Here is a 26947-nt window from a genome sequence, read left to right on the forward strand (position 1 = left end):
TCCTTCTGTAACCAGCAGTCTGTGGAAAGCAGAGAGCATCCTGAACTCTCCAGGTCCTGTTCTTCACATGAATCTCGTCTGTCGCCATCAGGGCGAAGATATGCTCTACCTGATCAAAGGACTTCTCAAAATCATTCATCCCCTCTGCACTCAAACTTGACTCCCTGCTCTCCTATTGGCTAGCGCTGGCAACACATTGTTCGTGATATAGGCTAAGGAGGCGGGACATCTCTAAGCAGCCCGTCGACTAATCACAACAGACCAATGACCAGCTGACCAATCAGAGCAGACTGCTGGTTTCAGACAGATTAACAAACACAGCTTTTTTTAATTTAATATTCTTTATTAATCATTAAGAATGCTAAAAGAGAAACGTATTTACATCGAGACCCCACTTCCTGTCCCGTCCTTTCACTTCCTGTCTGAATTTTCTGTCTCTTTTTAGTCTTTAATGGTTATTTTCTGTCTCCTTGAAGTCGTCTACTTTAATGTCCTATTGCGTCTTATTGAAGTCATACAGGGTTGTTGTTGTTGTTGTTGTCGTTGTCTATTCTCTGGCATTTTGTGTCTTTTTGGGGTCCTTTCTAGTCGCTATGTGTATATTATGGTCAATTTTTGTCAGTTTAAGTCTATTTTTAGTGATTTTGTTGTCTTTTGGGTCGTTTGTCGTCACTATGTTCAGGTTTTTAGTCTCTTTTCATTCATTTTGTGTCTGTTTTCCTGTCGACTTGTCACTTTCTCCTCCTTCCTGTCCCATCCTTTGATTTCCTGTTGTCCTGTTTCATCCTGTCTGAATTCTCTGTCACTTTTTAGTCTCCTTGAAGTCGTTTTCCATCTATTTAAATGTCTTATTGAAGTCACACAGGGTTGTTGTTGTTGTTGTTGTCGTTGTCTATTTTCTGGCATTTTGTGTCTTTTTGTTGTCCTTTCTGTATTTCTTCAGATATATTATGCTTATTTATATTTATATATATATATTATCATATGTCTATTTTATGAATGTGTTTTGTATATGTTCAGTCATGCTCATTGCAGTGAGTGTCTATCTGCTCGCTGATGTTCAGTCAGTCGTTTGTATCGTCAGAGAATTCGTGTCTCTTCGTGGAATTTTCAGAGAAAACCGTTGTTTCCTGATCTTCCGTGGATCCTTCTCCTCGTGCTTTCCATCCCGTGATGTCACTTCCTGTCCCTGCAGTTTCCCGCTCTGCATCCAGTGTCTATCTGCAGGTGACCCCGGTGCGCCCCCCCCTGGGAGCCATAGGCCCCGCCCCCAGCATGAAGGCCACGCCCCCCTCGTCACAGTGCACGTTGGCGACCGTATGGCGCCGCACGCCGCCCGTCTTCTCCAGGTACGCCTCGCCCTCCGTCTCCACCAGGGGGCCGAGAGACAGCGCGTCGCCGGGGGTGGGCACCCGCACCTCTGGGGAGCGCTGGGGGTCTGAGGAGACAGGAGAGAGGAGTCAGGAGAGAGGAGACAGGAGAGAGGACACAGGAGAGAGGACACAGGAGAGAGGAGACAGGAGAGAGGAGACAGGAGAGAGAAGACAGGAGACAGGGGTCAGATTTAAACGACAAAAAAATGGATGAAAAAAAACATAATTTTCAAAATAAATGTCTTAAATTTAGGAAAAAATGTAGTGTTTTTTAAAGTCATGAATTTGCAGCACCCAGAAACTCTCTGAGGTTAAAGTAAAAAACACACAAACTTTTTTTATTTCCAGAGAATAAATTAAGATTTTTCTTGTTGGAAAATAAAGGCGTAAAAAAAACAAGAAAAATCAAATGTATTCTCTTTTTGACGTTTTTGCAAATTGCATAATCTCCAGAAATATTAAAGGGGTCTGCAGGAAACAGGAAACAGGAGACAGGAGACAGGAGACAGGAAACAGGAAACAGGAAACAGGAAACAGAAGACAGGAGACAGGAAACAGGAGACAGGAGACAGGGGTCAGGAGACAGGAGACAGGAAGCAGGAAACAGGAGACAGAAGACAGGAGACAGGAGACAGGAGACAGAAGACAGGAGACAGGAAACAGGAGACAGAACACAGGTGTCAGGAAACAGGAGACAGGAAGCAGGAAACAGGAGACAGGAGACAGGAGACAGGGGTCAGGAAACAGGAGACAGGAGACAGGAGACAGGAGACAGGAGACAGGAGACAGAAGACAGGAGACAGGAAACAGGAGACAGAACACAGGTGTCAGGAAACAGGAGACAGGAAGCAGGAAACAGGAAACAGGAGACAGGAGACAGGAGACTGGAGACTGGAGACTGGAGACTGGAGACTGGAGACTGGAGACTGGAGACTGGAGACAGGAGACAGGAGACAGGAGACAGGAAACAGGAGACAGGAAGCAGGAGACAGGAAACAGGAGACAGGAGACAGGAAACAGGAGACAGGAGACAGGAGACAGGAGACAGGAGACTGGAGATTGGAGACAGGAGACAGGAGACAGGAAACAGGAAACAGGAAACAGGAGACAGGAGACAGGAGACAGGAAACAGGAGACAGGAAACAGGAAGCAGGAAACAGGAGACAGGAAACAGAAGACAGGAAACAGGAGACAGGAAACAGGAGACAGGAAACAGGAGACAGGAGACAGGAGACAGGTGACAGGAGACAGGAAGCAGGAGACAGGAAACAGGAAACAGGAGACAGGAGACAGGGGTCAGATTTAAAAAGAGAGGATTTAGGAAATGAAACATCCTATTTATTCTCTCAAAAGAAAAGTTTGTTGCATTTTTTACAACAATCTCAGATAAATTCTGGCTGTTTCAAATTCATTACTTTAAAAACACTGACAAATATTAAAAACATGTATTTTCTGTATTTCTTTTCGTCCAATTGTTGACGTTTATAATCTTCAAATTGTATTTTAAATGTTATCCATTTATTTTGGATATTCAGTTTTTGTGCAAATTGTTGACTTTATAGTCCTGGAGAATATTTAGGCTTTTCTCAAAAATGTTCGTGTTTCTTGATCTCCAGCTGGGAGCCGACTGCAATAATCACAAATCACAGGGAGGAATCCCATTGGACCGGGGAGATGCTGCCTTCAGGGACCAGCAGAGAAACACGACATCCCTGCACTGCTGTACTTGTAGCACTAGGAGGAGGCAGAGGAACATAAGTGAGATCTACTGTTTCCTTTAAGCTACTCTACCAGAGCCCAGTCTGCTCCGATTGGTTAGCAATGTGTCGGAGCGCTAGCCAATAGGAGCGTTCCATAGTGATGTCACTATGTTCCGGAAGTAAACAAAGGAGTCCAATAGAACAGGAAGGGAACGCCTCAAACTCGTTAAACAGGTTTATTTTTGTTTTAATTAAGTTAATTAAATGTTGTGTGTCTGTGTGTTCCTGCTGTGTGTGTGTGTGTGTGTGTGTGTGTGTGTGTGTGTGTGTGTGTGTGTGTGTGTGTGTGTGTGTGTGTGTGTGCTCCTGTGTGCGTGTGTGTTCCTGCTGTGTGTGTGTTGCTGCTGTGTGTGTGTTCTTGAAGTGTGTGTGTGTGTTCTTGAAGTGTGTGTGTGTGTTCTTGAAGTGTGTGTGTGTGTGTTCTTGAAGTGGCCTCCTGATGCTTTGGTCTCAGATTAACTCAGTAATCTCCTCTCAGCCTGAGACGTGGTCAGAGTGAAGGAAACACACAAACATCCCGTAATGTGACATATTGTTCTAACTCATGCGATATTTAAGAATCCTTTATCTGTATTGATTAGTCCCAGTTTCCTGTTCATCTGAGAGAACACACCCTCACCAAAGAAATACAGATATCATTCTGACTGCGTGTCGTATTAATAAAGAATCAAATAAAGTTCTTGTAAATAAAGGTGTTTCTTTACTCAATATTTATATTCATACTTTTTCATTAATAGTATTTTTTACTTGCAGTGATTTCACATTGGGTTTTATTTTGAAGGCAGGAATTTGTGCTGTGTTGACTTCTAGATGACGAGTAGCTGTGAGTACAGTGTGTGTGTGTGTGTGTGTGTGTGTGTGTGTGTGTGTGTGTGTGTGTGTGTGTGTGGCAGTTGAATGAAGTCAGAGTGTTTCTCCTCAGAGGTCATTAAATCCTCTCAGAAGCTGAGCTGCTTAATCTACTAACAAGTTTCTGTCAGATGCTTTGAATTAACCAGGACAGACACACACACACACACACACACACACACACACACACACACACACACACACACACACACACACACACACACACACACACCACACACACACACACACACACACACACACACACACCACACACACACACACACACACACCACACACACACACACACACACACACACACACACACACACACACACACACACACACACACACACACACACACACACACACACACACACACAGCAGGAACACACACACACACACACCAGGAACACACACACACACACAGCAGGAACACACACACACACACACACACACACACCAGGAACACACACACACACAGCAGGAACACACACACACACACACACACACACACCAGGAACACACACACAGCAGGAACACACACACACACACACACACACACACACACACACACACACACACACACACACACACACACACACACACACACACACACACACACACACACACACACACACACACACACACACACACACACACACACACCACACACACACACACACACACACACACACACACACACACACACACAGCAGTGCAGTATCGCTGTATAGTTTACATCTCCTAACAATGTTGTCCATTTTAGACACAGACTTATTATATTTACATTACAGTCTTTAATAACATTCATTTTCTGGGCTCAATGTGTGTCTTGGCCGTTTTCGTTGTGATCGCTAAATTCACCTCGTTTCCCCTCGTTTATAATATTATCAACGTTCCAAGCAAACGAGTGCTTTTGTTTTGAAATCACTTCCGCGAGATTCGCACCCCCCCCCCCTCGCCCTGGGATTCATCTCCCTCCATCATGTTGATTTGAATCAGAAGTTCTGAACATGAGCCCGCCCCGCTCGACCTTCTGAGCCAATCACAGCGCGATAATGACCTGCCTTCCGTTTCCACTATACTTTCTCTCACACATACATGTATACTTCTCTTGCATACAAATATTGTCTTCATACATACATACATACATTCTTCTCTTGCATACATATATTATTTATAATATTACATTTAAACATTGAATGAATGTGCATGAGAGCAAAATGTATAAATGTGTGAGTGACAATGTATGAATGTGTGCATTGAAATATGATGATATGAGAGCAGAATGTATGAGTGTGTGAGTGTAAATATATACGTGTAAAAGAGTGAAAATGTATGAATGTAAAGGGAGAATGTACGTGTGTGAGAGGACCAGTATGAGTCACGGCCTGTACGGCCCCTCACACACACACACAACACACACACCCCTACATGATACAGGTAGTAGTCCCTGCAGTTCTCACCTGTCAGCAGGGCGTCTCTGATGAACGGCGTCACGACGACCTCCACCAGACGCTCCAGCTGGCAGAACTCCAGGCTGGGAGCATCGTGGACGCCCTGAAGGGAGAGAGGAAGGCTGAGTATTTACAATAATACGTTGTAAGATTTAAAGAAAAAAGGCACATTATTCGCAGGAAATACAAATCATAAACATTTTGAGAAAAAAGTTGTAACATTTGACTATATAGTGACTGAGTGAGTGAGTGAGTGAGTGAGTGAGTGTGTGAGAGTGAGTGAGTGAGTGTGTGTGTGTACCTGCAGCACCAGCAGCATCTGTTTTACGGCTGCAGGTATGAAGGCTGCAGTTCTCAGATCGTCCTGCAGGTGGAGCTTCAGCAGCACGAGGTCTCTGAACGCCAGGAGAGAAATCTCCCTCACTGACAACTCCTGACCCTACACACACACACACACACACACACACACACACACACACACACACACACACACACACACACACACACACACACACACACACACACACACACACACACACACACACACACACACACACACACACACACACACACACACACACACACACACACACACACACACACACACACACACACACACACACACACACACACACACACACACACACACACACACACACACAGTAAGATACACCTCTGCTGTGTTTTCCCTCAGAGCTCAGCAGGTTAATCCACTGACCCTCCACAGATTATGTAAAGACCGTAATACCTTTAAGAAACACACACATGTTTGGAGTGAAAGAAGCGCAGACATTTCAAGGAAAATTATGTGTGTGTGTGTGTGTGTGTGTGTGTGTGTGTGTGTGTGTGTGTGTGTGTACCTGTACAGGGTAGAAGATGGCCTGCAGGGTCGGCAGGATTTCCGTGAAGAATCGATCCCAGACGTTGCCGAGGACGACCAGCTGCTCGTCACCTAACGAGGGTAACACACACGCTGGTTACCATGGAAACACACCACAAACACCTCCGCCACCCCGAAATGACCTTGTTAATGTTTCTGTTACTACATTATACACTGAACCTCATTACAGGAAGCAAACATCTCTATTCATCTTTTAATACTTGGAGAAAAAGTGTTAATATTTTGAGAAAAATAAAATAAAAGTACATGATAGAAAATGCAACTTATTTAATTTAAAGTATATTTTGATGACAGAATAATATATTGAATGATTCTTATTGGTCAGTCAGGATAATTGTGATATGACAATTTCTGAATAAAAGGCTAAGAAAACATATCCAGTCTCACCTGAGTGAAGCTGGACCTGATCCAGAACTTCAGAAAGACCTCGAGTCAGAAGCTGGTTCTGAAACAAGAGAGACATTTTCTATTTAATATATCAGTATGTAGTGTCTCTACTTTAAAGAGTCCTCTCCTGCTGATGTTCAGGTGTATATCAGTATGTAGTGTCTCTACTTTAAAGAGTCCTCTCCTGCTGATGTTCAGGTGTATATCAGTATGTAGTGTCTCTACTTTAAAGAGTCCTCTCCTGCTGATGTTCAGGTGTATATCAGTATGTAGTGTCTCTACTTTAAAGAGTCCTCTCCTGCTGATGTTCAGGTGTATATCAGTATGTAGTGTCTCTACTTTAAAGAGTCCTCTCCTGCTGATGTTCAGGTGTATATCAGTATGTAGTGTCTCTACTTTAAAGAGTCCTCTCCTGCTGATGTTCAGGTGTATATCAGTGTGTAGTGTCTCTACTTTAAAGAGTCCTCTCCTGCTGATGTTCAGGTGTATATCAGTATGTAGTGTCTCTACTTTAAAGAGTCCTCTCCTGCTGATGTTCAGGTGTATATCAGTATGCAGTGTCTCTACTTTAAAGAGTCCTCTCCTGCTGATGTTCAGGTGTATATCAGTATGTAGTGTCTCTACTTTAAAGAGTCCTCTCCTGCTGATGTTCAGGTGTATATCAGTATGTAGTGTCTCTACTTTAAAGAGTCCTCTCCTGCTGATGTTCAGGTGTATATCAGTATGTAGTGTCTCTACTTTAAAGAGTCCTCTCCTGCTGATGTTCAGGTGTATATCAGTATGTAGTGTCTCTACTTTAAAGAGTCCTCTCCTGCTGATGTTCAGGTGTATATCAGTATGTAGTGTCTCTACTTTAAAGAGTCCTCTCCTGCTGATGTTCAGGTGTATATCAGTGTGTAGTGTCTCTACTTTAAAGAGTCCTCTCCTGCTGATGTTCAGGTGTATATCAGTATGTAGTGTCTCTACTTTAAAGAGTCCTCTCCTGCTGATGTTCAGGTGTATATCAGTATGCAGTGTCTCTACTTTAAAGAGTCCTCTCCTGCTGATGTTCAGGTGTATATCAGTATGTAGTGTCTCTACTTTAAAGAGTCCTCTCCTGCTGATGTTCAGGTGTATATCAGTATGTAGTGTCTCTACTTTAAAGAGTCCTCTCCTGCTGATGTTCAGGTGTATATCAGTATGTAGTGTCTCTACTTTTAGAAGTGTGTGATTTACAGTTTCACGTTGTGACACACACACACACACACACACACACACACACACACACACACACACACACACACACACACACACACACACACACACACACACACACACACACACACACACACACACACACACACACACACACACACACACACACACACACACACACACCACTGCCCTGTGACCAAACATCGCACAAAGTGTTCAAATCGATGAAATCCAGGAGGACAGAAATAGTCCCACAGATTTAACAACCTGTTTATCAGTGAGATTCAGAGCAGCTGTTTTCCAGAGCCATGCTAACAGTTTCCCTCTGTTTCCAGTCTTTATGCTAAGCTATGCTAACTGACTTTAATTCCCCAAAATGTCTTAAAGAGGCCCTATTGTGTTTTCCGTGGTGTTCCCTCTCCTGTAGTGTGTCACATAGGTTTGTGTGCATGTAAATGGTCTGCAGAGGTTACATTCCCTGTGTATAGGGCCTCTTTAAAGGTCGACCCCTACACTTCCAGACAGTAAGTGAATTATATACAATTGACAGAAACAGGAAGCTTGAGTTTCCTCTGATTGTTGGAAACACTGTCGGGTTTTATTACATAAAAACAGGAAATATAAAAAAGAGGAATACCTGAAAGTAGTCGGTGATGAAGGAGCCCATCTCTGTTTTGAGGAGCCATCTGAAAACAGAGGAGAGGTTTTATAAATCTGTGATTCAACGCTGAGAAAGGAGAAGAAGAAGAAGTTGTTTTGGTCACCTGATGCTCTCGTTAAGCGTGAACAGCTCGTTAGGCTGCAGCGCCGAACCCTGAAACACCTGCATCACTGCTGACTGCACGCTGAGGACACACACACACACACACACACACACACACACACACACACACACACACACACACACACACACACACACACACACACACACACACACACACACACACACACACACACACACACACACACACACACACACACACACACACACACACACACACACACACACACACACACACACACACACACACACACACACACACACACACACACACACACACACACACACACACACACACACACACACACACGTTGAAGTTTAGACATATAACATTTGTAGCCGATTAAATACCAGTAATATTCCACACTTCCACGGTTCAAAAATACATACAACAATACATCTTGTGTACTTAAAAACTCTCCTTTCACAAGTTTATACTGAACACATCATGATGGAATATAATTGACATTTGCCTAACGCTGCTGTTTACTGAATGGAGCTTGAACGCATCATAGTGCAGCTCCAAGGACCCGGATTACATTTTTTACATTAGATTTCAGTAAGTCAAATCAAATCAAAGTTTATTTATAAAGCACATTTAAAAGCAATTTTTGGTCCGGCCAAAGTGCTGTACATGTAATAAATACTACAATCATAAAAACACATTACTACAATCACAATAAAAGACAATAAATTACAACAGATATATAAAAAATAAAAAACCACACAGGGAAAAGTCAGGAGTCGTGCTCCGCTCTGACTAGAAGGCCAGGGAGAAGAAGTGTGTTTTTAGTGTAGATTTAAAAACCCCCTAGGGTCTGGGCCGACCTCACATGGAGGAGCAGAGTGTTCCAGAGCCTAGGGCCAGCTGCTGCGAAGGCTCGGTGCCCTCAGGTTTTGAGCCTGGTCTTGGGCACTATCAGCAGCAGCTGGTCAGCAGACCTTAAAGCTCTGGCTGGGGTGTAGCGCTGGAGGAGTTCAGCTATATAGGCCGGAGCCAGCCCATTTAGGGCTTTAAAAACAAATAAAAGGAGTTTAAAATCAATTCTGAACCGAACTGGAAGCCAGTGCAGTGAGGCCAGAATTGAGGTGATGTGGTCACGCTTTTTTTTTTTAGCTGACGCTTTTATCCAAAGCGACTTACAATGACCAATTACAGGGACATTCTCCCTGGAGTAACTAAGGGCGCACTAGTGGTGGTGTTCCTGGCGGGATTTGAACTCACAACCTTCCGATCTTCAGCACACCACACCACGGATGCTAACGAATAGCAGCTAACGTAACTAGCTCTACTGCGTATTCATTATTTTATAACAAAGCATCAAAATTGATAACTTTTTCAACATATTGTGGGAACATATTTAATTTTGTAAGGAAACAAAAGCTGTCAGATGAATGTAGTTCAGTAAAAAGTATAAAATGCCATTAAATAGCTATAACGTTTCTAAGATATTCAACAAGACGTTTTTTGGTGCAAATCGCAAAGAAATTGCTAACTTTTTCTCCATAGGAATGAATGGGAAGTCGACCTGAGCTCAAAATCACCCAACTTTGAGGTCTTACTGCTTCGCCATACTTTATCAGAGGAACAAGATTCAAAGTTTAAACAGCTCTCCAGACTCTCTACTTCGTTGGACTGAAAGCTTTTTTTAATAGATGGAACTGTTTTCCTAAAATCACTGTTTAAAGTTTAGTGAACTTTTCAGATTTTCTAATGGGTGTGTATGTGACGGAATGTTCAGAGTGATGACATCATCACTTAGAGTGTCTTTAAAATCTCCTGAAAAATACATTAAAGCTGCTATACTATAAATCCCATAATATTCACTCTTTTCACATGATTACTGTAGCAGAGTTAGTGAGCGTTGTCTCGATGTCTTCATGATATCAAATCCAGTTACAAATCTGACCGTAAAGAGCCCTAAGTGACACACACATGCACACACAGGATGTGTTCAGACTTTCTCTACCACTCCTTCAAAATAAAAGAAGAGCAACAGACAGCCCCTTTATGTGTGTGTGTGTGTGTGTGTGTGTGTGTGTGTGTGTGTGTGTGTGTGTGTGTGTGTGTGTGTGTGTGTGTGTGTGTGTGTGTGTGTGTGTGTCACAGCTGGTTGACAGGAAGTGGCCCTGGCTGCCACCTCCACTTCCTACTAAACATCCTGCGACGACAGGAAGCTTCCGGAGAGTTTTACAGCCTTTCTTCCAGCTTTCAAGCCTCGACCAGCGCTCACGTTATCAATTACAGATATTTAAAAACTGAGAGTCTATTTGAATTTCTTATAATTAAATATTTTGATTTTATTGCACACATAGGACTGCATTAAGTCAAGAAAATGTTGTTGTATTATGAAGATAAATAAATAAAAATATATATATATATTCTCTTACAGTGATCAATCTGAGCCAATGACACACAGTATTTACATCCCTCCTTTTCTGTAATATTATTACAGAAAATAAAACAAATCTGACAAAACCTGTTGTGGAAAACAGCACACAGCACTTTAAAGCTCATGTTTAGACCCATAACACACACACACACACACACACACACACACACACACACACACACACACACACACACACACACACACACACACACACACACACACACACACACACACACACACACACACACACACACACACACACACACACACACACACACACACACACACACACACACACACACACACACACACACACACACACACACACACACACACACACACACACACACACACACACACACACACACACACACACACACACGTACGTTCAGGTGTATGTCAGTATGTAGTGTCTCTACTTTAAAGAGTCCTCTACTGCTGATGTTCAGGTGTATATCAGTATGTAGTGTCTCTACTTTAAAGAGTCCTCTCCTGCTGATGTTCAGGTGTATATCAGTATGTAGTGCCTCTACTTTAAAGAGTCCTCTCCTGCTGATGTTCAGGTGTATATCAGTATGTAGTGTCTCTACTTTAAAGAGTCCTCTCCTGCTGATGTTCAGGTGTATATCAGTGTGTAGTGTCTCTACTTTAAAGAGTCCTCTCCTGCTGATGTTCAGGTGTATATCAGTATGTAGTGTCTCTACTTTAAAGAGTCCTCTCCTGCTGATGTTCAGGTGTATATCAGTATGTAGTGTCTCTACTTTAAAGAGTCCTCTCCTGCTGATGTTCAGGTGTATATCCGTACGTAGTGTCTCTACTTTAAAGAGTCCTCTCCTGCTGATGTTCAGGTGTATATCCGTACGTAGTGTCTCTACTTTAAAGAGTCCTTTATACATTTCAATCAAAATGCCCAAATCATTTCCTCAGCTAAGCACGTTATATTTACTTTGATGACCTTTTGAAACAATTTAATTCACAACTTCCTGTATTTCAAACCTTTTTTAAATGTGTCTGAAAGTGTGTGTTTCATTACTTGCTGTGTAAGAGGTCAGCTAAGGGTCGTCACAATGCATTCTGGGAAATGTAGTACATCAATAAGGATAGGAGAGACACTGAGTAAACATATTAAATGTTTAAATCACCTGTTCCACACTCTGGTGTTGGAGAGCGACGGGGAGCTGGCGTGGAACCGGGCCAGGTCAGAGAGAACCGGAGAACTCATGAAGCGAGGCCGAGGGCGCCGGAAAGATCCCATCATGCACCTTGGCTGCTGAGGGGAGGGGGGACAAACAGTTAGATAAACAGCATCGTCATCAGCGTACTAAGACATTTATAGAAACAGCTAATTCAACTGTAGATTTACAGAACGTTAGCATGTTAGCATGTTCTACGTCATGTTTACATTATGTTCTACGTCATGTTTACATCAGGTTTTATTTGTTGAACGTCGTTTTTTACTTCATTCCTGATATCGTGTTTAGATCAAGTTTTAGACCATGTTTGCATGTTTTACTGCAAAAAGTACTCCGCTTTCACACCGGAGTACTTTTCCCCCCGAACTAGGCCGATAGGGGGGAGATTTGGTTTCACACCAAAAATATCTGGAACTAGTCACTAGTTCACGCGAACCTTTCGCCCCCAGATAGTCCCTGCTAGATTCGCCCAGGGCACCAACGCTGAGAGACTAACTTATGGCAACACAGTAGAAAACATGGGAGCGTTGGAGATGAGGAGGTGTCGGCGCTTCTGGCGATTTACTCGGAAGACGCGACCCAGCAGCTTCTACTGAAGCCAGTCCCCAACTCCGGGGACTTCCGGCCGGGGACTCCGGGTGGCAGTATACGCCGTGAAGTTGTTTGCGGCCTGCCAGTAAACCCAAAGCAGAAGAAGAAGAAGTGACGTCAGCGGCTCATTTGCGTAATCCTCCCCCAGGGACTTATTCCGGTGTGAACGCGATCTACCAGGACAGTTCCAGGGACTAAAGCGTTCGGGGGGAACAAGTACCGGGGACTAACGGCCCGTCCACACAGCAGCGTTAAAAAAATCTTGGAGGTGGGCGTATCTGAAGCTTGAGGATTTTTTGGGAGCAAGGCACCAACAACCAATCACATGAATCTCCCGCCCCCGACATACGAAGCAAAAAAGCCCGAAGTAAACTGGATATAAACTCCCCAAACAGGAGAAAAGCTACCACTGTCTCTGCCACCTCCCTCCATGCCTGGCTCCTCCGGTTTGTATCCCGGTAGGTAAATAGGGACTGGTCATAAAGCACCGGGTGATTCCCTACCGCTCATTTCTCCTCCATGTTTTGGAATATGAGGAAATGACCTGCGGTATGTCTCTCCCAGCATACACGCCGTTTGATTGGCTAGCGCTTGAACTGTCAGATTTGCATACACAGGATTTGATTGGCTGACGCTTCCACCTCAGCCTCAAAAGTTGAACATTGCTCAACTTTTGAATCCTGAAAATCCTGGAAATCTTCGCTCTGCTTCCCACAATGCAGTTCGGCGAAAAGTGAGGCAAAGTGACGTCACCCCATTCAAAGTGAATGGGCAGAAGCGTTCCAAGATTTTTTAACGCTGCTGTGTGGACGGGCCGTAAGTACCGGCTCAGTACTTGGTGTGAAAGCGTGAATTACGTTTACATCAAGTTTTATAGCATGTTTTACATCATGATTTTCATCCTCCCATATTCCTTATTGCCTGAAACATGGAGCCCATCTCCTCTCCCGTGACTTTCCTAAAGAGTCATCAAAACTCAAAGTCAAAGTGTTTTTATAAAGTTTACAAGGACATTCTTAAACATTTTTCAGGGGCAAAAAGTTCTTATTTTGCTTACAGAGAGCAGCGGTTTGGGAACAAGTTTCGTGCCCCGGACCCCCCGAAAGCAGGGGGGGTCCAAACTTTTTTCACCGAGGGCCACATACAGGGAAATATAGGAAGGTCTGGGGCGCTCGCTAGAGGTGTGTTGCCTCATAAAGTGAGTTATAAGTTAGCAAAATCAATCAAATGTAAGTCAATTATTCCTGATACTTGAAAATTGCTTTGAGAAACAACGGCCTTCATCCCAGCTCTCCATTGGTCGAGTTAGCAGCTCATCCCTTCAAACAGAAGCTTCAGATTGCTGATAAGAGGAAATATGAAGGTTTATTTCAAGCTTGTTATGTAATGAAGTTATTGGGCTTTTTTTTAAGATTTGTTGACTTTAATTGACTGAATTCATTTGAAAAGTGGGCTCATTAACACATAAATACTAAGAAGTACAAGATATGACATGCACACGTTTTATTTGTGGGCCATATTTCATTATACTTTTTTAATTTACTGAGGGCCGTTTCAAAATGAGCCGCGGGCTGCATTTGGCCCCAGGGCCGTAGTTTGGACACCCCTCCTCTAAAGTAGAGTTCCCCCAAATGCTCTCACTAAATGGTGCTATATGTGGTATTTATATTCGTGGTCCTTCAGAGGGTGAATCATAATGCTTCTAGTATTCATTTGGCACCCCTCGCAGCACAGACACATATCTCTGAGACATTTAGGATAATGACAATCCGACGCATCTCGTAGTCGTCTTTTGACACGTTGGATGCAGGTTTGACTTCATGTTGTCAGCAGCGACTCTGTGAGAAACACAGAGCAAGGGCTTCCTGCAAACCGCAGCTTCCTGTGACCCGAGAGGTCTCACTCTGCCTCGCTTTGCACCAACCACAGAAAGCTCAAAGATGCATTTCTGTGCACGGAAAAAAAGCCTTCAAGCTGCAGTCCATTTACCGTCTGTAATGTATATTTAGCGTCTCCAGAAACAACACAACCGCGGATTTGATTTAGTCAGCGTGGGAAACTTTCAGTCACTTCTTCTTCTTCTTCTGTGTTTTTCTATGTGTGTGTAAGAAAACAGGAAATACAGGTCTTGCTGGATTCAGAGGTCTGCGGTGGCTGTGATGGCAGGAAATGGAAAGACTGCATGCTGAACGTAGAGGAAACTCTTTTACACATGTTAGGTTTTGCATCCTTTTATCATTCTGAACTGACATTACACCCAACGAGGAAGCGTGAGCGCAGCAGGGGGAAACACAGGCGGTATGCAAATAGGGGGGTTTTATCTGCACCAGAAAAACATTCACTATGACAGTGAGGGTTGTTTTGGACATTTGGTTACACAGATAGTTTCTTTATTTGAAGAAGCAGTAGAGATCATACTGTTCATCTTGTGCTCTCTATATCCAATGCTCTCTGCTCATGGTAGTTCAAATCAGTCCACAGAGAGAACAGATGTGGCCACTTTCTGGTTAAAACTCACATTTATGACCCTGAAAATGTGGGAAATAGACTCTCAAAGACCCCCAAAAACACTCCTAAACTGTCCAAATCGGCCACGACATTTTTAAACTATTGTCAACATAGTAAGCTAACAGCAGAACATCTGTGAGCGATGTTTTGGACATTTGGAAATTCATAAGTGTTGGATTAAAAAAAGAAAGTCCTGCTGGTACCGGACTTCTCCTAAAAGAAGCTGTAGTTTAATTTAAAATGTGTTTTATGAGAAAGTATTATAATTATGACCTTTTAATGGCCAAAAAAAGGTCAATATAACCACATTTTCTTTGCCTTATGTGTAATTTATATACGTATATTTGAAATGACACCTTCAGGTAAAGTCAGGAAGCATTCGGATAGACTTTCTTATAAAAGGTATTGCACATATATATTCCACAGAAGTTAAAATGACCGTTTTATTATCTAGACATGTATGAATATTGATAAAGTAGACAACAATTAAACTTGATTAAATGCAAAGTAGGTGTTATTTGTTTGCAGAGACCCTAGCTCAGGGGTGTCAAACTCAATTTCATCGTGGGCCACATCAGAATTATGGTTGCACTCAAAGGCCCGGTTGTAAATTTAAGACTATATAAATATACCTATATATATATATATTTAATATATATCAAATAATGTATTATATTACATTATTGCCTCTGCATTGGATTATTATCGGATAGGGTAATAACTTCATAATTAACTACGTCTGAAAGCAGAAGTCTAGGGCAAATAAGTGCAAGTCTTTTCAGTGAGAATGTCACAAAATGATTTAAAAAGAAAAGAAAAAGGTAACATTTTGAAAAAAAAAAGGTCAAATTCTGAGAAAAAGTCCAATTCTGAGAAAAAGGCATATTCGGAAAAAAAAAAAGTCAAGTTCTGAGAAAAAGTCAACACAACGGCCTTCATCCCAGCTCTCCATGTATCTAGTTAGCAGCTCATCCCTTCAAACAGAAGCTTCAGATTAGGGATGCCAGAAACTGACCATGATCAAATTCGAAAATCGGACAGCCCTGGCGAATATTAATCGATTATTCGCCGCCTCGATTATGGAGACTGTAACGAATATTCGAAAAATCGAATAATCGCTGGCATCCCTACTGTACTTCAGATTGCTGATAAGAGGAAATATGAAGGTTTATTTCAAGCTTGTTATGTAATGAAGTTATTGGGCTTTTTTTAAGATTTGTTGACTTTAATTAACTGAATTCATTTGAAAAGTGGGCTCATTAACACATAAATACTAAGAAGTACAAGATATGACATGCACACGTTTTATTTGTGGGCCATATTTCATTATACTTTTTTTATTTACTGAGGGCCGTTTCAAAATGAGCCGCGGGCTGCATTTGGCCCCCGGGCCGTAGTTTGGACACCCCTGACCAAACAGAATGAAAGATCTCTGTATGGTGCATTCACCCTGACAGAGACTGGGGTTTGGAGACGAGGTGTTAAAGTTCAGCTTCAGAGGATCAAAGCGTCTGGAACCGTTTCCCAGCTGCAGACGAGGAGACGCCCCGGCTCTCAGAGAGGAGCTCAATGTTTACACACTTTGTCAAAATAAATCTTTACTTTAACGTCTGCTCACTATTTCTCTGCAGAGGACGGGGGCTCAGGTGGGATGGGGGCTCAGGGGGGACGGGGGCTCAGGGGGGACGGAGGCTCAGGTGGGACGGGGGCTCAGGTGGGACGGGGGCTCAGGGGGGACGGGGGCTCAGGTGGGACGGGGGCTCAGGTGGGACGGGAAGCTCAGGTGGGACGGGGGATCAGGTGGGACGGGGCCTCAGGTGGGACGGTGGCTCAGGTGGGACGGGGGCTCAGGTGGGACGGGGGCTCAGGTGGGACGGAGGCTCAGGTGGGACGGGAGGCTCAGGTGGGACGGGGGCTCAGGTGGGACGGGGGCTCAGGTGGGACGGGAGGCTCAGGTGGGACGGGAGGCTCAGGTGGGACGGAGGCTCAGGTGGGACGGGAAGCTCAGGTGGGACGGAGGCTCAGGTGGGACGGAGGCTCAGGTGGGACGGGGGCTCAGGTGGGACGGGAGGCTCAGGTGGGACGGAGGCTCAGGTGGGACGGAGGCTCAGGTGGGACGGGGGCTCAGGTGGGACGGGGGCTCAGGTGGGACGGAGGCTCAGGTGGGACGGGGGCTCAGGGGGGACGGGGGCTCAGGTGGGACGGGGGCTCAGGGGGGACGGGGGCTCAGGTGGGACGGGGGACTATAACCGTCGATAGTTTTCTGGTCATTTTTTTAATGCTATTTTTTTCTATTTGAGATGTTTACATTTTGGATTTGTTTATTTCTAGTCTCTTGATTTCTCTAATAGATGCCGTGTCTTTCTAAGCTGCTGCCACGCAGACTCTTCCCACATTGGGATCAATAAAGTCCTCCTCATCTCATCTGATGGTCTGTTTGCTAGCAGTGAGATCCGGACATGTTGAGACCCCAAAGTTGAATGACAGAAATCTAAGTAGGGTCTCCAGATCCTAGAAGCTGCCGGATGCTAACCTGCATGTTGGGACATTAGCACAGTTAGCATAAGTTGCGTTAATTAGGATGAATGCTAATGGAAGTCCGATTTGGACACTTTGGGAGTGGTTCTGGAGGTTATTGAGGATTCAGGATCCATGTTCAGGATCACATGTCAGTTTTAAGCAGAAAGAGGCCACACCTCTCTCTGTGGACTGATTTGGATACATTTTGGGTCGATTTGGAAGATTTAGGAGACTCTGGATCATGGACAGACTGCTTATTTACTTGAAGATAAATTGTCCACAGTCGAGGTAATGATGGTCATCTTGTGCTCTCTACTGTATAACCAATGGGTAACTCTACTCGTGGTGGTCAGAATCAGTCCACAGAGAGAAGAGATGTGGAAATGTTCTGGTTAAAACGGACATTTCTGATCCTGAAAAAAGGTCAGAAATGGATTGAGCATCCTCAATAACCCCCAAACCACTCTGAAAGCGTCCAAATCTGCCAATCCATGAAGTTACTCTAGTCCACAGAGTCAGATATAATCTCAATTAACACAATTGATGCTAATTGATGCAGGTTAGCATCCGGCAGGAGACCCTACTCTACATTTCTAACAGGACACTTTATTCAACATGTGCTGTTCACAGAGCTGAGCACTCTGAGCACTCGGAGCACTCTGAGCAGCACATAGCGCTATGCAAACAACACTCTTAATACTAGTTGAGCATAACATTTTTACATTTGTATGTCTTTTTATATGTTTCTAGTTATGGTGCTTTTTATCATGTTTCTAATGATTGATTTACTCCTGTTGTGTTATTGTGCATGTGTTCCCTGTTCAGCACTTAGCTCGACTGAGGTGGTTCTAAATGTGCTGTTTAAATAGATAAACATTGATTATTATTATTAAAGACTCTTTGGCTCTAAGTGCAGGACGCCCAGGTGGCTGATGGGAAATAAAGCCTCTCTGTGCCGTCTCCTCTGATCACAGCGGAGCGTCAACACAAACACATCTTTGTTTCATCCGAGGCCTCAGGAGGGGGGAGACACTGAGGACACAGGGGACAAGTACTCAGATCCTGTACTTGAGATTTTTATAAATGATGTTCTGTAATATTATTTTGAAGGGTGTTTAATGATGGTTCAGTAAAAAGAACATTCAAATCAAAAACCTGCACAGCTTGAGAAGGAAGAAAGTGATTTTAGCAGCTCGTCACTGTGTGTGTGTGTGTGTGTGTGTGTGTGTGTGTGTGTGTGTGTGTGTGTGTGTGTGTGTGTGTGTGTGTGTGTGTGTGTGTGTGTGTGTGTGTGTGTGTGTGTGTGTGTGTGTGTGTGTGTGTGTGCGTGTCAGGGACAACAGGTTGTGTGTGGGAACAGGACCATGTGTCCACCGTTCACCACATGTAGCATTCACAGGATTTGGTTGTATCGACACACACACACACACACACACATACACACAAAACAACTGTTTCCCCTCCTGCTCCGAGGAGGTGGGCGTCAGGCGTCACCGAGTGTGTAACCATCGGCATGGCAACCCATCTGCCTTCCAGTCAAAATATCAGTAATCTTAAAAAAGGTCATACTGATATACACCTGAACATCAGCAGGAGAGGACTCTTGAAAGGGGACCTATCATGCAAAATGCACGTGTGTACGTCTTTTCTACATGAATATGTGTCCCCGGTGTTCCAGGGAACTCACCAAGTGTCAGAAAACACAACCCTCTCTATTTTCCTCCATACCCAAATCTCTAAAAAAGGGGCTGCAACGGATCTGATCAAAACTGATCCAGATTTGAAAATGTCTCTGACGTCAGGACGGAGGAGCTGACCTATCAGGGGAATGAGAGGTTGCCGTGGCATGGTAACAGCATGGTAACAGCATGGTAACAGCATGGTAACACGACGCTCGTAACTCGGCCCCCTCCTTTGCAGGGGGGCGTGGTCAGCTGCATGCAAAGACAGGGTGGAGGAGAGGAAAATAGAGCGAAATGAGGCATGGCTAAAATGCATGATCTGTTTGGTATTTTGAAAAAGAAAACGTATAAATATTAGGGCTGTCAAGTTAACGCGTTAATAATAAAAAAAAATAACGCCACTAATTATTTTAACGCGATTAACGCATGTGTATTTTTTGTCCTCGGCCGCCCCGTAGTTTCAGAGCGCATCGAGTTTAAAATACCATCTCCAAGCTGATGCTGACAGCCCCGCTCCTGCCGCCCGCTTGTGGCAGACCACACTTCCACGGTCACCGGCAGGCCCGGACTGGCCATCGGGAGGGTGTGTGTATGTGTGGCGCGAGCGAGGCACACCTTACGTGTTGTTGTTAGCATCTGGTGCTAGCTAGCTGCGCTAACGGATATAAGGAGCTGTTTCAATGAAAACAGAGGAGCGACATTTCACCGACAACTGCGCCGAGCACTTGACTTTATGCAGGTAGCCAGACAGTGGGACATTGTACGAAAAGTCAGCACACTCAGCACGGATAGTGCGCGCAACATGATTGCAGCGTCCAGGCAGCTCCCGTTCGAGCATATATGCCTTGAGCTGCACATAGCTCCATCGATCCATCACAGTGTGTACACACACACACACACACACACACACACACACACACACACACACACACACACACACACACACACACACCACACACACACACACACACACACACACACACACACACACACACACACACACACCACACACACACACACACACACACACACCACACACACACACACACACACACACACCACCACACACACACACACACACACACTTTAAAGTAGAGACACTACATACTGATATACACCTGAACATCAGCAGGAGAGGACTCTTTAAAGTAGAGACACTACATACCGATATACACCTGAACATCAGCAGGAGAGGACTCTTTAAAGTAGAGACACTACATACTGATATTCACCTGAACATCAGCAGGAGAGGACTCTTTAAAGTGGAGACACTACATACTGATAAACACATGCACATCAGCAGGAGAGGACTCTTTAAAGTAGAGACACTACATACTGATATACACCTGAACATCAGCAGGAGAGGACTCTTTAAAGTAGAGACACTACATACTGATATACACCTGAACATCAGCAGGAGAGGACTCTTTAAAGTAGAGACACTACATACTGATATACACCTGAACATCAGCAGGAGAGGACTCTTTAAAGTAGAGACACTACATACTGATATACACCTGAACATCAGCAGGAGAGGACTCTTTAAAGTAGAGACACTACGTACTGATATACACCTGAACATCAGCAGGAGAGGACTCTTTAAAGTAGACACACAACATACTGATATACACCTGAACATCAGCAGGAGAGGACTCTTTAAAGTAGAGACACTACATACTGATATACATCTGAACATCAGCAGGAGAGGACTCTTTAAAGTAGAGACACTACATACTGATATACACCTGAACATCAGCAGGAGAGGACTCTTTAAAGTAGAGACACTACATACTGATATACACCTGAACATCAGCAGGAGAGGACTCTTTAAAGTAGAGACACTACATACTGATATACACCTGAACATCAGCAGGAGAGGACTCTTTAAAGTAGAGACACTACATACTGATATACACCTGAACATCAGCAGGAGAGGACTCTTTAAAGTAGAGACACTACATACTGATATACACCTGAACATCAGCAGGAGAGGACTCTTTAAAGTAGAGACACTACATACTGATATACACCTGAACATCAGCAGGAGAGGACTCTTTAAAGTAGAGACACTACATACTGATATACACCTGAACATCAGCAGGAGAGGACTCTTTAAAGTAGAGACACTACATACTGATATACACCTGAACATCAGCAGGAGAGGACTCTTTAAAGTAGAGACGCTAAAGGAACCTGAAAACGATCATATTATGTAAAATGTGGACACAGTTTGACGCACAGTGATGTAACCGAGTCTCGATTAAAACTAATTTCTTCCTGATTTCTCCGTCTGAAAAATGCCATCTAAGTGACAGGATGTTCTGGAGAAATGTTGCTTGGCTCCAAAATGTTATTGGTGTCTCAGATATTTCGACTCTCACTCAGAAAACACATATTCCCAACAGGTCAGAGGTTAAATGCTGTTTCTGACTAACCCTGACCTCAGGTGTTTTCCCAAATCTAACTTAGACTGTTCATTCAAAGTGAAAGTAAACAGTGTGAAGCGCGGCTCTGAACCTGAGTGCACTGTTTGTGTGTAAGTGTTAGCATGTGGCTAATCCTCAAACAGCAGCCCCCTGTCATGAGAAAGTATTTAAAGAGGCTAAGGCAATTACAAACAGAAAGAGAGGGAGGGGTTTGTTCATTACTCTGAACAGCAGCAGAAAACAAACATATTCTACCGTTTCTGTTAATTAATATACAATGACATTTCAGACAAGCCTTTTTTCAGATCAACCAGTATGTACTGTCTCTACTTTAAAGAGTCCTCTCCTGCTGATGTTCAGGTGTATATCAGTATGTACTGTCTCTACTTTAAAGAGTCCTCTCCTGCTGATGTTCAGGTGTATATCAGTATGTAGTGTCTCTACTTTAAAGAGTCCTCTCCTGCTGATGTTCAGGTGTATATCAGTATGTAGTGTCTCTACTTTAAAGAGTCCTCTCCTGCTGATGTTCAGGTGTATATCAGTATGTAGTGTCTCTACTTTAAAGAGTCCTCTCCTGCTGATGTTCAGGTGTATATCAGTATGTAGTGTCTCTACTTTAAAGAGTCCTCTCCTGTTGATGTTCAGGTGTATATCAGTATGTGGTGTCTCTACTTTAAAGAGTCCTCTCCTGCTGATGTTCGGGTGTATATCAGTATGTAGTGTCTCTACTTTAAAGAGTCCTCTCCTGCTGATGTTCAGGTGTATATCAGTATGTAGTGTCTCTACTTTAAAGAGTCCTCTCCCGCTGATGTTCAGGTGTATATCAGTATGTAGTGTCTCTACTTTAAAGAGTCCTCTCCTGCTGATGTTCGGGTGTATATCAGTATGTAGTGTCTCTACTTTAAAGAGTCCTCTCCTGCTGATGTTCAGGTGTATATCAGTATGTAGTGTCTCTACTCCTGAGGGTCTGCAGAAGAACTGGTATAACTAGAAAAACCCAGACAAACTGTTTGAAATGACTGAGTGCACGTCTGCTTTCGTGTGTGTGTGTGTGTGTGTGTGTGTGTGTGTGTGTGTGTGTGTGTGTGTGTGTGTGTGTGTGTGTGTGTGTGTGTGTGTGTGTGTGTGTGTCAGGGTTCATACACTTTTTCACCAATGATTTTCAATGACGTTTCCATGACCTTTACCTAATTTTCCATGACCAATAAAATGACTCTTTCTCAGCGGTATCACTGAAAATGGTTTATTTGAACATGGAACAGGAAAATAAGGTCTGCATATGAAACATGTTGTGCCTATCTAAAACAAATCCAATAGTTGGCTTACTAGCTTCTACACGCTAAAGCCACTAAAATCTCACACCAGCAAAACACCTCGACAGTTAAATGCCCTTTTACGTTTCATTACTATACGATACAGTATGTATTATCATTATAGTATTACTATTTCGGCGATTAGCTCAAATATAAATTATATTTGATGCAACTTTAGTTACATTTCCATGACTTTTCCAAAACTTTGGGAAAAATATTGTTTTCCATAACTTTTCCAGGGCCTGGAATTAGCATTTTGAATTTCCATGACTTTTCCAGGTGTATATCAGTATGTAGTGTCTCTACTCCTGAGGGTCTGCAGAAGAACTGGTATAACTAGAAAAACCCAGACAAACTGTTTGAAATGACTGAGTGCACGTCTGCTTTCGTGTGTGTGTGTGTGTGTGTGTGTGTGTGTGTGTGTGTGTGTGTGTGTGTGTGTGTGTGTGTGTGTGTGTGTGTGTGTGTGTGTGTGTGTGTGTGTGTGTGTGTGTGTGTGTGTGTGTGTGTGTGTGTGTGTGTGTGTGTGTGTGTGTGTGTGTGTGTGTGTGTGAACTCACTTCTGCAGATTCGCCTCAGTGCTGGATGATGAATAAAGCACCGGCGGGGACCGAGCGGGTCGACACGCAGCTCAACGCCGACTGCAGCGCCTCATCTCCGGCTAACATTCTGCTCACACATCGGTCCAACTTCCAGACAGAGGAAACAAATAAAAATAAACACTAAAAGTAAACAGTTTGTTTGGTTGTGTTTGTTGTGCACAGAGAGACTGTTCCTCTGACATTCCCGGCTCTTCATGAGACAACCCGCGGCTTGATCAACAGGCTGCTGAACAAGCGACCGATGCTGCCTACACACACTTCCGGTTACATCCTTCAAAGTAAAAGTCCAGATTGAGTTTTCAAAGTTAAACATTATCTTTTTTTTATTTAGCTGTTTGCTACTTAAGCAATTTAGTATATTATATTATATTTTGTTGTACATTTGTACAATTAAATGGGATTATTCTTTTGTAGTTTAAACTACTTCTCTAAATAGCTTCAGTCAAACAAACTGTCTTAATAAATCATACAGCTTTACACTATTATTTAAATATTGTATATTTGTTATCATAATGGTTTTTGTTATTATTATTATTGTTATTGTTACTATACTTATTGTTATTATTTTTATTATTTGTATGTCTATGTTCATATCTCAGTCACTCGTACACCATGCAGAGGGAAAACCATATTTAGTGAATTACAAAAATTAAATAAAAAAAATTCCTGAAGTTACGTGTTGGTCTTTTATTGTGACTTCCGGTACAGCTCTGGTTCCAGCTTGACTCCCAGATGCTGATTGGTTCCAGCTTGACTCCCAGACGCTGATTGGTTCCAGCTTGACTCCCAGACGCTGATTGGTTCCAGCTTGACTCCCAGACTGTGATTGGTTCCAGCTTGACTCCCAGACTGTGATTGGTTCCAGCTTGACTCCCAGACTGTGATTGGTTCCAGCTTGACTCCCAGACGGTGATTGGTTCCAGCTTGACTCCCAGATGGTGATTGGTTCCAGCTTGACTCCCAGACTGTGATTGGTTCCAGCTTGACTCCCAGACGCTGATTGGTTCCAGCTTGACTCCCAGACGCTGATTGGTTCCAGCTTGTCTCCCAGACTGTGATTGGTTCCAGCTTGACTCCCAGACTGTGATTGGTTCCAGCTTGACTCCCAGATGGTGATTGGTTCCAGCTTGACTCCCAGACGCTGATTGGTTCCAGCTTGACTCCCAGACGCTGATTGGTTCCAGCTTGACTCCCAGACGCTGATTGGTTCCAGCTTGACTCCCAGACTGTGATTGGTTCCAGCTTGACTCCCAGACGCTGATTGGTTCCAGCTTGACTCCCAGACGCTGATTGGTTCCAGCTTGACTCCCAGACTGTGATTGGTTCCAGCTTGACTCCCAGACTGTGATTGGTTCCGGCTTGACTCCCAGACTGTGATTGGTTCCAGCTTGACTCCCAGACGCTGATTGGTTCCAGCTTGACTCCCAGACGCTGATTGGTTCCAGCTTGACTCCCAGACGGTGATTGGTTCCAGCTTGACTCCCAGACGCTGATTGGTTCCAGCTTGACTCCCAGACGCTGATTGGTTCCAGCTTGACTCCCAGATGGTGATTGGTTCCAGCTTGACTCCCAGATGCTGATTGGTTCCAGCTTGACTCCCAGACGCTGATTGGTTCCAGCTTGACTCCCAGACGCTGATTGGTTCCAGCTTGACTCCCAGACGCTGATTGGTTCCAGCTTGACTCCCAGACGCTGATTGGTTCCAGCTTGACTCCCAGACTGTGATTGGTTCCAGCTTGACTCCCAGACGCTGATTGGTTCCAGCTTGACTCCCAGACGCTGATTGGTTCCAGCTTGACTCCAAGACGCTGATTGGTTCCAGCTTGACTCCCAGACGCTGATTGGTTCCAGCTTGACTCCCAGACTGTGATTGGTTCCAGCTTGACTCCCAGATGGTGATTGGTTCCAGCTTGACTCCCAGACTGTGATTGGTTCCAGCTTGACTCCCAGACGGTGATTGGTTCCAGCTTGACTCCCAGACGGTGATTGGTTCCAGCTTGACTCCCAGACGCTGATTGGTTCCAGCTTGACTCCCAGACGGTGATTGGTTCCAGCTTGACTCCCAGATGGTGATTGGTTCCAGCTTGACTCCCAGACGGTGATTGGTTCCAGCTTGACTCCCAGACGCTGATTGGTTCCAGCTTGACTCCCAGATGGTGATTGGTTCCAGCTTGACTCCCAGACGCTGATTGGTTCCAGCTTGACTCCCAGATGGTGATTGGTTCCAGCTTGACTCCCAGACGCTGATTGGTTCCAGCTTGACTCCCAGACCGTGATTGGTTCCAGCTTGACTCCCAGACGGTGATTGGTTCCAGCTTGACTCCCAGATGGTGATTGGTTCAGACGGAAACAGGAGTTACAGCAGGAAAAATAATATAATTTTGAAAGACGTTAAATGTTTTATTATTCAACAGTGGGAGAAGTAAAATAACCTTTATTAATAATTAAAAAAAGGAGAAACAAAGAAGCTGAACAACAACAAGTTTATATATATATATTGTAAAATATAACAATAAAACAAATATATATATAAATATATATATATATAAATGTATATAAGGCTCCATCATCTTTACCAGCTGCTTAATGCTTATGTATATTCTGCATGAAACTACTGAACTGAAATAATAATAAAGCTTTTTATTTATTAAATACTATTTATTTATTTTTGCATTTTCCAGCTGCTGCTCATTTCATTTAATGGATTCACATTTTTATTTATTTAGTATAATTTATTTAATCGTTTATACAATTTTTATTTATTTTTTAGAATTTTTGGTCTCAGACTGTATAGAGGTTTTGGTCTCAGATAGAGGTTTTGGTCTCAGACTGTATAGAGGTTTTGGTCTCAGACTGTATAGAGGTTTTGGTCTCAGATAGAGGTTTTGGTCTCAGACTGTATAGAGGTTTTGGTCTCAGACTGTATAGAGGTTTTGGTCTCAGATAGAGGTTTTGGTCTCAGACTGTATAGAGGTTTTGGTCTCAGACTGTATAGAGGTTTTGGTGTCAGATAGAGG

The 26947-nt window shown here is 43.6% G+C and overlaps 1 protein-coding gene across 3 annotated transcripts; it reads right to left on the bottom strand.

Annotated features, from left to right (window-relative positions):
• Window positions 1–322: 322 nt before the first annotated feature.
• Window positions 323–24171, bottom strand: prr5l (proline rich 5 like). Of its 3 annotated transcripts, none has more exons than XM_034148084.1 (9): window positions 23889–24171; window positions 12238–12362; window positions 8686–8766; window positions 8559–8607; window positions 6728–6785; window positions 6300–6391; window positions 5741–5878; window positions 5449–5542; window positions 323–1438 (listed from the first exon to the last, which is right to left on the bottom strand). In XM_034148084.1, exons 2-9 carry the CDS (start codon window positions 12351–12353, stop codon window positions 1218–1220), a joined length of 849 nt encoding a protein of 282 aa, XP_034003975.1. In that variant the 5' UTR covers window positions 12354–12362; window positions 23889–24171; the 3' UTR covers window positions 323–1217. The 3 variants fall into 3 exon arrangements, with proteins under 3 accessions (XP_034003975.1, XP_034003974.1, XP_034003976.1); XM_034148083.1 differs by having other exon boundaries at window positions 12238–12365; XM_034148085.1 differs by lacking the exon at window positions 323–1438 and adding an exon at window positions 2596–3107 and having other exon boundaries at window positions 12238–12365.
• Between the last annotated feature and the right edge of the window lie 2776 nt (window positions 24172–26947).

The sequence above is a fragment of the Trematomus bernacchii genome, unplaced genomic scaffold (assembly GCF_902827165.1).
Source record: "Trematomus bernacchii unplaced genomic scaffold, fTreBer1.1, whole genome shotgun sequence".
Lineage (NCBI taxonomy): Eukaryota > Metazoa > Chordata > Actinopteri > Perciformes > Nototheniidae > Trematomus > Trematomus bernacchii.

Excerpts from the sequence above, each read along its gene's own strand:
- prr5l (XM_034148084.1), bottom strand. The coding sequence starts at position 12,353 with ATGATGGGATCTTTCCGGCGCCCTCGGCCTCGCTTCATGAGTTCTCCG. Across the intron at positions 6,392-6,727 it reads TCAGGTCCAGCTTCACTCAG|GTGACGAGCAGCTGGTCGTC; the intron begins GTGAGACTGGAT and ends TACCCTCGTTAG. Across the intron at positions 5,879-6,299 it reads CCATCTTCTACCCTGTACAG|GGTCAGGAGTTGTCAGTGAG; the intron begins GTACACACACAC and ends GTGTGTGTGTAG.